Source organism: Tarenaya hassleriana, unplaced genomic scaffold (assembly GCF_000463585.1).
Source record: "Tarenaya hassleriana unplaced genomic scaffold, ASM46358v1 Cleome19, whole genome shotgun sequence".
Taxonomy (NCBI): Eukaryota; Viridiplantae; Streptophyta; class Magnoliopsida; order Brassicales; family Cleomaceae; genus Tarenaya; species Tarenaya hassleriana.
This window is the reverse complement of record NW_010965304.1, coordinates 787,270-799,502: the sequence shown is the minus strand read 5'-3', so window position 1 is coordinate 799,502 and position 12,233 is coordinate 787,270. Positions and strand designations below refer to the sequence as shown.

The window sequence follows — 12,233 nt, the reverse complement described above, 5'->3', positions numbered from 1 at the left end:
AGTGAGTGAGTGAGTTTTATGGAATGGAGTTCTCGGAGGCGATATAAGTAGTAAAAAAACCTCTTGACACGGAGCCTTCATGTTATTACTATTCAATATCCGACTTGGCTCCAACGCCCCAAAAAAAATCTATAATTTAATAATTTCATTGTAATACTAATATTCGATCAACTTGAAAATATTCTTATTTATATGTCTTGGGATTTTTACGCCACATGGTATAAATAATATTGTTTTATAACAATCGAAAATTACAAAAAAAAACTATGATTTTATTAGTTTGAACGTGTTCAACCTAATTAAAGCATACATTTTACTATAATAAATTAATATCATGAATATATATTTTTTAGTGTGAACTGAAATAGATAAATTAATGAATATGGTTATTTTTTTGAAGATGTAGCCACAAAAATGATCTGAATATGTATGTGAATAACTAAAAGTATTAATTGAATATTTTAGAAAAGTTAAAACTCCTTCGTATTTTCCTAAACTATTTTGATATTCAATCCGAATATTTTCTCTTACAATATATAATGCAATTAGTATTTTTTAGATCTTGAGATTGGAATTTGTTTTTTTTTTTTTGGTTTTTCCTTTTTATTGGAATCTTCTAATATTCTTTCACCACAACTAGGGTTTGGTGCAAAGCCATTACCGTAGTCTACTTGGTCTCGCACAGCAGTTTTTTGTTTTCTTCCTTCGGTTTTCTTGCGATGCCATTTCATTTTTTTGTCTTTTTCCAAGAAAAACGAACCATGACTTTCTTGTTTCACCGAGAAGAGCGGGAGATCCAATGCTTTTGAGCCTCTTCTCGTTTTTCTCTTAAAAGAATTATACACATACATTATATATGTGTATATATATACATGAAAATATCTCAATATATATATATATATATATGTATGTATGTATGTATGTATAAACGTTCATCCAAAAAAGTATAACGAGTGACTTTAATGTAATTTATTTTTTAGTAAAATCGGCTACAAATTTTGGTAGACGGAGAAATGTTTTGATCAAATTAATAAATAGCCCATGTCTTTGATATATATATATATATATATATAGTCCGCATCATTACATCATGTATATAAATGCTGACAAATTTACACCTGCATCGTTTACGTGGGAATCTACACGCATGTGCATGTCACATAAAATAATCCATTCCCTCGTGTCATATAGTATATGCATGCAGCCTAGTTATCAATTTACTGCGGTTCTAAAAACAAAACGCGTCTTCCGAAAAACGTAATCAACTTGCTTAACCGGTCGGTTCGATTCGGTAATATTATTAATTAATGGAATAAACTCGGTTAAACGATCATTTTTTCAATATTTAAGATCAAAATATTCATATTACCTTACGTAAAGAGCGTGGCTCACTATGAAAGAGTATTGAGTACATCTCTATAAGCATAAAATAATGTTTAGTACAAATTATGATCATATATTATAAACCAATATGAGAAAAGCATTTAGACTAAAAATTTATTTGGTGCTGCTTTAGTTAGAGAGGTACTATATATGTTCCACATTACTTTTATTTTGTCATCTCTAATATATATATATATGTTCTTATGCGGTCATTACACTAAAATTCTGACCAATGATACAATCACATTCGTACCAAAAAAAAAATCTGACCAATGAGGACGTTAGTTGATACATTTTCTAAAATTTTCTTTTACAGTTTTGTAACGAACTTTTTTTAAAAATAATTTTTTTTTCTTCACTCATACGCTCGGATTCTTTTATAAATATTCACCATTGAAATTAATAAATTTTTTTGTTAGTTTACTGCAAGCTAACATTTCAAGTTATAAAATTTCTTGCAATTTTGCATGTATATATATAAAAAATATATATATAGACTTTTATCAAATATATATATATATATATATATATATATATATATATATATATATAGAGTGTGTTTTTGTTCTTATGCGGTCATTACACTAAAATTCTGACCAATGATACAATCACATTCGTACCAAAAAAAAAATCTGACCAATGAGGACGTTAGTTGATACATTTTCTAAAATTTTCTTTTACAGTTTTGTAACGAACTTTTTTTAAAAATAATTTTTTTTTCTTCACTCATACGCTCGGATTCTTTTATAAATATTCACCATTGAAATTAATAAATTTTTTTGTTAGTTTACTGCAAGCTAACATTTCAAGTTATAAAATTTCTTGCAATTTTGCATGTATATATATAAAAAATATATATATAGACTTTTATCAAATATATATATATATATATATATATATATATATATATATATATATATATATAGAGAGAGAGAGAGAGAGAGAGAGAGAGGCATGTAGTCAAATGTTACGTGGATTCCATTGTCAGAAAAAAGAAGCCGGTAAACAAAACATTTCGCACAAATAATATTTTTTCCCGCTCCCAAAAGAAAATTGATGGAACCCCTTTTTGAACTATAAGTCTCTTACTAATTAAAAAAAATCAAGACATTTTTATCTAAAAATATTATAAATTTTTATTAGAATATAAATCCGAACGATTTGGACATTAACATTTATCTGTGAAGATAATTGAATGTTTTCATATTTCCAGATTCGAAAATATTAGAATAAACGATATCACAAAGTATTAGTGTTTACTAAAAAGGATCAATGCAATGAACATATTGCGTATAAAAACAAGAAAAAAATATAAATTATTTTTTAGTATTTGTAAAAAAAAAATATGTACTGCGGAAAAAGGAGGAGAGCAAATAACTTTTCCCCCAATTGGAAGTAAATCAAGGAAAATAAATATCTCTATTTTTGGTTCATGCGGCATGTGATGACATCATAATAATTACAATCATGATGGTCATCATAATGGGTATCATATGGTATTTAAACTAATTATGATGATTGTTATCTTAATAATAAAATTTGGCTAAAGGGGTCTCTCTCCTCTTCTAGAATAAAATATATATGCATAGCATACATATATATGTATATACGTGTGTATGGATTTTGTATATAAAGGTATTCACATGTAACAAAAGGAGGGAGACAAGATATATCATTTCAAGGTCTCTTTTACCAACATTAACCTAAGAGCATGTTAAGCAACCTTTTTTATGTTGCATCTTTAATTTTTATTCTTTTTTGTGCGATAATAACTCCACAATCTTTGAAAGGAAATAATACACGCACAAAATCACGGATATATATATATATATGTGTGTGTGTGTGTGTATATATTTAGTATATGATTAGTTATTTTCTTAATCACGATGCAAACTTGTTTAATTTTAGTCTATGTAAGACAAGAGTCGAACTCTTGCAAGCAAAAAAAAAACATCACGACAAAGCTTCATGTCCATTGGTCCACGTGGCCCTCCGATATGTGTTATTTAAGATGAAATTGTTTTGTATTTATTAATGTGTATATCTTATACGTGTATTTTTACGCCCATTTCTTATTATATTGATCCAATGATAAAATTATTTGGATTAATCTTGAAGTTTCTTGTTTAGTAGTAAGTATTGTTATATAAATCCATATATTTTTTTACTGTTATACAAAAAAAAAAGTTACACATGGAGTTCGTAACTTAAAAAAAAATATTTCCTAACCTAAACGATAATATTTATATATTTCATGTATATATATTTACAAAGCTTAAATGAGTATTATTTACAGATATTATGTATATCAATACTATATACCTCCACAATAATATTTCCTAACCTAAACGATAATATTTATATATTTCATGTATATATATTTACAAAGCTTAAATGAGTATTAATACGTTTTATATAGTTAAACAAACCGATATCATTTGAAATATATACGTTTTATGATTTCAAATACATTGAATTCTCTTGAATACTAGAGTGTTACACTATAATATATACACACACATATATACATCGTGTATATATAATGATGGCCCACATTATCCAAAATCTAGTAATGCCTGATACGACCATGATCTTGCTGGCGATAGACACAACATGGATTCATGGGTTGCAGGAGTGGTTCAGCGCCATAAACTAGGAACATACACACATACATACACATATATATGCAGGATAGACAAGAGACATGCTTTGCTTATATTTTCAATGTAATTATGAAGGAAACAAATTTGTGTGCGTTTTATCCAATTAAGAACCTTAATTCATTAAGGAAACCAATCGCATATTTTGTCGGCCAATTTTAATTTCTAATGATGAAATAAAGAGAGCAATTAATCAAATATAGTTCTGAGTGAATCTTAGCATAAAGACACAAAGAGAAAGAAACTAACCGAATTTTCGGTTTTGACAGTTAAAGAGGATTTGATTCCTTAGAATGCCCTTTGAGAGTATCATGTGATACAACCTATACATATATATATATATATATATATATATATATATATATATATATATTTGTGTATACATGACTATATATCTTTCGGATCATCTCAAAGGGTTTATATGTTACTTTATTTTGTGTCTCTATATATATATGTTACATCCGATTGATAGACAAAGGGAAAAAAATGACATGTTATTGAGATTAAGCATTGCAACTCCACGTAAAAAAAAATCATTCTAAAAAAATACATGAATTATTATAATTAAGTGAAGATAGTTTAATCGTGTTTTAATTTTTTTTGTGTGATTTATATTTTATTGTAGATGAAAGATTACATAGTTATGGAACAAAATTTTGTAAGATGATTGTCTGTCAGTATAATATATTGTGGTGATATTTGTAAATACAAAAATTAATCAAATTACGAATATCTTATATATAAAATGAACAATTTATTTAAAAAATGAAGCTCAAATAATGTGACTCATTAAAAGAATTGAGCAAATTAAAACAAAAACATCAATGAGATTTCAACTTACATGTAAAATATTGACAAATAAATCCAAAATTTCCATACGAGAACAGATAAAAGAGAAAACCAAAAATTAAAGAAAAGTTAAAAGTAAATTAAATGTGGAGTATTACCGTCTAATAATAATAATAATAATTAAAGGATGTGAAATTTAACTGATGGGAACTTTTTCATGTTTTGTGCACCGAGATTTTATTCGTCCGTCCGTAGTGGGTCCAAAATAAAAATTACTTTATTATACAAACCTTTTATTTAATTTAAATAAAATAAATAAGAAAACGTGTGGGTCCATATTAGCGTAAAATTATTTATAAGGTTTTTTTTTTATTTATTTGTAAAGAAAAATGGATAGGTAGCCTACATATATGGACCTTTTGGTGGGTCGTCAATTCCAAGTATCATGTTTCTTGATCTTTTAGAATCCCACGCAGTCATTATTACAAAAGTTCTCAATAATAAAAAAATTAAATAAGAAAAAAATTTAAAGGAGAAAATCTTCGAAAGAAATTCCATATTTTGATTTTTCTGTGTAATTTAATTCCAAAAGAAGGCTATGATAATTAACGGTTTTGTCCTAAGATACCTTCGATTAAAAGGACAAATCAATAAATTAATTAATCGATATGAAAATAAGTTGTGTGTTTCAAAGTTTGAGAAATTTAGTATATTAACGATATGTTTAATGTGATTGGTTCAGTTTTTAATTAACTGAATTTTAATATTGAAAATTGAGCATTTGGTAGATAAAATTAATTGATATAATTGAGAATATCATTAGAAGATTATCTTCGGATTTTATTAATCACCAATAAAAATGAGTATTTTTATATTTTAAATTTTAAGTTTTGATATATAAATACCGTATATGAACAAAAAAAATCTTGTAAAATAGCATTATTCATCGTATTTTCTAATAATTTTAGCTATTCATGTAATTTTATCTATTACTATTTGACTATAGAATGATTTCTAGTTATCATTTGAGATAATATTGACTTAGTTTCGTGGTATTTATGGACAAAGCCATGTGACTTATAGTTCAATAAGTTATGATTAGTTTGAATTTAAAATGATTTCCAACGTTAAGGAAGGTTTTATATTAAAAGACTATATATAGCATGGAACTAGTGTGGAAATTGAATATGGAGAATATAAAAACCATAGAAATAGAGAAGAAATAAGTAGTAAATTAAGTCTATAATTAATCACAGTCATATTTGTTAATCAATTCAATTAATCGATTTTTTTAGTAAGTTCGTTTCATTATAACCTTTTCATTAAAATCCCAATCATGTAAAATAAATAACGACAAAATATAAATATATGCGTTTGTATAAGTTCTTATCGCACAAAATAAATATACATTTAATAGGATATATAAAAACAGACCGGTGCACAAAGCGTCCCCGTTGAACGGAGTCTCGGGAAATGATCCCACCATAAAAGTGTATTGTAGACAAGCCTTACATTGCAGAAATATCTGCAAGAGGCTGTTTTTCTTCACCGGTGCGCCAGAACTCGAACCCGTGACCTATAGGTCACAACGGCAACACCTTTACCGGTGCACCAAAGCTCCTCTTCATTAAATAGGATATATAAATGAAACGAAATTTTAGAGTTTACCATAATACTATAATATGATCTTATGAGTAATTTAACATTTAACACGTTATATTATACATCATATTGTATAAAGTTTTATAAAATTATTTAGGCACGCACATGCAAGAGCAAAGAAAAAGTCGGATATCAATATATAATTTGTACCCTTCTTAAATTTTCCTTTATATGATTGTTTATTGTAGACATTCTAAATAAACTATAAAAATATTATTAAAAAAAAAAGAAAAGAAACCCTCGTATGATAACTCAAATTATAAATATTAAAGAGAGTATACCAACTTATGGCAGCTAAACAAATAAAAAAAAATCTAACGGTTAAATTGCTAATCAATATACATTTCAGGACTAGAGTAAATAAGTAAATAATTTATAAAACATTGGCATTAGAATTTGTGATTTTTGTTTTATTTAATTATAGTTAAAAATAATAATTTATGCGAAACCGGGAAACAAAAGGTTTGGTTTTTGTCCAATGAAAAAAAAAGGACAAAACAGGCCGTAGAAAACAGACGAAACAAACCACGCGTTTTTGTCCCACGTTAAAAGCGAAGTCACGTGAAACGACATCGTATTTGTCCATTTCTGACCTTTGTCCTTTTGAAAATTAAATTAAAAACAATTAAAGCCATTTTGGAAAAATATATTCACAAATACTTCAGAAAATTATATTCTAGTAAGAACTTTTGTACTATTACCTTCTCAAGTGATGTATCCAATTGTTGATGTTTCACCTAATGGGGCAAAAATTAAATTAAATTAATAAAATTATTAAATTGATTAGTTATATTTTTTTCGTTATAAATCAAATCTGACTTGAATAGAACTAACACATATATTAAATTGAATATATCAAATCTTTATAAATATAAGTTTTACACAATGAAAATGATTAAGCCCCAAAAATAATTAAGCTGAATTACAAATTTGATAATACGGTACACCAGTCGTTTTAAGCAATTTATATTTACATCCATTAGGGATAATTATAAATCATTCATCTGATTGGTTTGTTTAATATAGTTATAGTTTAAAATGTTAGAACAGGAGATCTTTCATTTGAATTTCAGCTAATATTAACTTTAAAACGATGAATTAATAAAAGTAAGATGTTTTGGCTTTTTGTGGGAAATTAAGGAATTTCCGTGGCATTTTTGTGAAATTAGTCTGACCTTTGGGAGAAATTTTTGTACTTTTAGAATTTTTTTTTTGACTAATTAGCCCACCTCACATGCGCGAACAATTTAGTCATCTCTTGTTAGAAAAATAAAATACTTACATTGGAAAATTTCTTTTTATTTGGTGTATATAATATTCGATATTTTAAAACAATAAAAAAATTCAAGATTATTATGTGAGTTCGATCATCCAATGAGGTGAGGACAAGAAAATCTCAAAATTATATTTTTTGTTCACCTTTTTTTTTTCTGAAATCAAGGGAAAAATTCAAAAGCCCATATAAGTGATATTGGGCTTATTGATCAAGGCCCAGAAGGATCCAAACTTTACTTTCTTTATTTGTTATATAGCCTTATATATTTAGATAATTCTTAAATTGGCCCACTCTATCTCAAAATTATCAACTAAATCCAGTTGAAAATAGATGCATCTCAAATATGCGATGACGAATGCCATTTTTTTTTTAGTAGTTTAGTGCACTTTGTTAACTTTGATAATATATATCTAAAAATATTTCAGATTGGGTTTATAGACATATAGACTTATAAAATATTTCTATGTCATATACTTATGCCACGTCAGTTTTTTTTTAAATCTGAAACAAGAAAAAAACTTAATTAAAAAAAAAAAAGAATTGGGCTTTTAGGGCACAAAACCCCTTTCCTTTTGTCATCTTCGATCTTCGTCTAGCTCCCTTCTTCACCCCGTCGGGTTTGGTGACCTGTTCGAAGCTTGCTCAGCTGTCGACAATAGGAGATTCGTTGTCGGGAACAGAGAAGACAACATGAACATAGAGGAGAGGACAGAAGCTTTCTTAGTTCGAATGCAAATAATCTGTTTGGTTTCTCTGTGTTGATTTGTCTTCTCGTAGGATTTTCACATGGATTCGTTTTGGCTCATTGTGTTTCCACCGAAATGAATTGTTTAATTTAGGGAGAACGAAGATCGAAGAGGAGAACAAAGGGGAAAGAGGAGAATGTCGAAGATGACAAATGGTAAAGGGCATAAGTATATTACGTGGCATGACACGTCATCGAGCGTTAACGGAGACATATCGACGTTTTCTGATTTGGTAGAAATTTCTACTGATTCTCATGTTTTGTGTAGAGATTTGGAAGCTGTCAAAATAAATAATTTGTATCGGAAAATTCTAACCTCCTTTTGTGAGCATTTGCTTCGGACTACCGTTAATACTCCGAACCTACTTTTCAAACGTTGGCTCTTTCGCTTTCTCTTCTTTTGCAATTCCCTCTAGTTCTGCCCCTTTTATCTCTCGATTTTCCTTTGTTTTAACTTTTTTCCCTTTATTCAAGACCAAGAGGTTCTTCAATTCCATCAAGATCACTCCTTTTTTTTCCCACAGAATCATTTCACTTTTGCATTCAAATCCCAATGGTTTAGTATTTTCAATTAGGTCACGTAACGTAACAAAACTCTCGAACATTCACTTGGGTTTACACCATTTCCTTCAGTTCAGTGTTTCTCGGATCATATAACCAACGTGGAAGATGTCGAAAAGATCGTCTTTTGGTTACATGGTGAGGAAGAGGCTCTCTGATATCACTAACTCGCAGTCTCAGAGTCAGGTTCTGTTCCAGGACGAAAACATTCTGGAGACCGGTCCGAGTGCGGAAGAATATGTAAACCGGCTTACGAAGGTACAATCTCATCTGGGTTTTTCCCAAAGTCCCCAACTTTGTCTGAAATCTTCGATCTTGCTGTAGACAATGTTCTTGATTAGGTTTCTTGTACTTATGTAAAGCACCTGAGCCTGTAATAAATCGTATGCTTGTTGGGTTTCTATTGTTGTTGTTGTTGTTGATTTTCTTCCCTTTGCACTAAGCATCTCGTTTTGGCTGTGGAGTTTACCTTTGCTGCAGAGTATTTCATCGCTTGTATGGTTTAAGAGACTCAAAATTGTTAGCTATTGAGGTTAATTCTGTTTTATAGTGACGGTTGAAACACCCGGTGAAAGGGTGTATGTGAGAAAAGACATAACCGTAGGATATAACCATTGTACCGGTTGTGTCTCTTGCATAAACACCGCTTGAATCCTATAAAAGTATAGGTTCTATATGACAAATGGAGATGCAGAAAACATCATAAAAGAAAACGTGAATCAGTTTTGGTGAGTAGCATTTGGGTTGTGAATCTGCGATTCCGACTCTGGTAGCCGGTTTCCGACCATTGTCCAGAGTATTTGAAGACTGTGATTTCAACCAAAGAAAAGATCGACTGAATCGGTACGCGACTATCCTTCCGTTTTCTTACATTTCCCTAACCCAATATGCTTTTATCGTGACCTATTCAACGCATGATATTTTAGATTAGCAACCAAATACAATTACATAGTTTTTTCTTTTGAGAATGCCATGTACCAAGTCCAAACTAATTCTGAGGTTGAAAATAATTCATATCATTAGAATTTGCGTTCTCCTCCCCAATTTAAAATTTAAACTCGGAAAAGAATATAATTACATAATTAGAGACATGGAGAGGGGAATCCGAAATTTTACATCTAATTTTGAGTATTAGTCTACTGAATATGTCTTAGATAGTCAATATATATCATATTTTAATTGCCCTATGCAATTTGACCGAAAAATTCGAAATGATTGAAATCGATATCAATGACACCGAATATCTCATATATGTAGATGCCTTACACGGATCATATTTATGTGAAACTTTTTTATAAAAAAAAAACACGTTAGCTAAATTTATCTTAAAATGATAATTTTTTCTTGCATATTGCATGGAATTTTTATTATATATATACATGCAAAAAAAAAAGTGACCCAATTATGAGGGAAAAGGGCGAAATGAAAGGTGACGGAAATAGAAAAGTGATTTTATCAAACATAACACGATAAGAATATACATTTGAGGACCGACGTTGATCCTACATGATTATATTAGCCGTTGACTATTGGCACATATTACGTGAAGTGTTTTGAATTTGTATCTATATTTAGCAACACTCGTTTATGATACATGCATATAGTACAGTTTTGGGACTACACAATTTTCTAAATTAGGTTATAGGGACGACCGGAACAGGTATTGAAAAGTTTATAAAACCAAAAGGAGAGAGACAAAAGACGAATTCAATCGATTTTTTTTTTTTTTTTTGTAACGGTGGGAACCTATCTCACATCCCGTTATACCGAACATCGTTCGGCCCCGCAGGTCGGACATCATCTCGAATAGTAAATCTTCAATCTCTATACAGTAACCGACAAACCACACAGAATAGATGAATCAGTAGAAACTGACTGATTCAAGGGAAACCTAAGACTTTAGAAATAATCGAATCTACAAACCCAATCGAATTTTTTTTTATTATAATTTAACATAGTCTGAATATATATTCTAAATTTGCATTGATAATATTCTTCTTTTCAATATTTGCTTTGTTATCGTTGTGAATCGTAAAATAGCACTTGAAAACATAAGTAAAGTGTCGAGAATTAAATAACAAGTTTTTTTATTTACTTGTAGTAAAATTCTTTACGCATCACATACGTGGAAAACAAAACAACGCGTTAAATAATCATAATTATAAGGGTGGACGGACATTGGAAAACCCTAATCCAAAAGAATGTCTTTCTAAATTTTCAAAGACTCGTATATGGAAAACCTCTATCCCATGGGGCCCGAACCATACTTCAATTCAACACATCGGTTTAAAGAAATTTCTATGTTTATCCATTTTAGATTTACTACTATTATTATTATTATCTTATTTAAAAAACGGTCCAAAAGTTTGTCCTTAAATAACCTTTAATTTAGACCGACCGAGATTTTCTATGAACCCATAGAAAAGAGGAATCATCGGTCTACACTGTTAGTGCTCTTTCACCTAACAAAAACCAATGTAATGCTATCTTTTTTTTTTGTTATGAGGAAATTATTTTGTTTCTTGCGAAATAAACTCATCTCTTTTTCTTAATCATATGAAAATGGTTTTTAAGTTTAAAGATTTTTTTTATTCTATATTCCGAGTACGACGGATTAATTGTAACTATACACATGCATCACATTTTTATGAAAAAAGAGTGATAGAATTTATTATGTAATTTATGTGTGTGTGTGTATATATACCGTAATTTATATTTTTCCCAAATCTATATCATGATTTATTTACCCCAAATAATAATTTCTGATAACTCCATTTCAAATCACCGTTAGTATTAACTCATAATTTCGCATATTGTTTTGCTTAATCCAAGATGTAATTCTAGTTAACTTTGCATGCTTACACATCAACGTTGATTATCATGTGAAAATCTACTTTTGAATTAATTATTACGTGCAAATTTCAACGCAAGTTTTGATTTTCTACCAAACTAAAGCGTTTTTGGATCAATTTGTTTACGTATCTCTGATTAATAATAATATCAATTTACCTAATTAAACTTTTTAAATTATATTAATCGCGAATAAGTCTTAGTCTAAGTGTTAGATTAGGGTGTTGTTTTGACGAGAGGCTAAAGTTGAATTAAAAGAATCATAATTCAATGATTAAAAGATGAATCAACGTTAATTAAGAGATAA

At 28.9% G+C, this 12,233-nt stretch overlaps 1 protein-coding gene across 3 annotated transcripts in view; it reads left to right on the top strand.

Moving 5' to 3' along the window:
* Positions 1 to 8,317: 8,317 nt before the first annotated feature.
* Positions 8,318 to 12,233, top strand: part of LOC104810879 (shugoshin-1) — a 9,715-nt gene continuing 5,799 nt past the window's right edge. For 2 of the 3 annotated variants that reach the window (XM_010537330.1, XM_010537329.1), the window contains exons 1-2: positions 8,318 to 8,748; positions 9,149 to 9,334. In XM_010537330.1, the coding sequence (XP_010535632.1) occupies positions 9,185 to 9,334 (150 nt within the window). In that variant the 5' untranslated portion in view covers positions 8,318 to 8,748; positions 9,149 to 9,184. The remainder of the gene's footprint in view (positions 8,749 to 9,148; positions 9,335 to 12,233) is intronic. The other variant, XM_010537328.1, reaches the window with a different exon arrangement.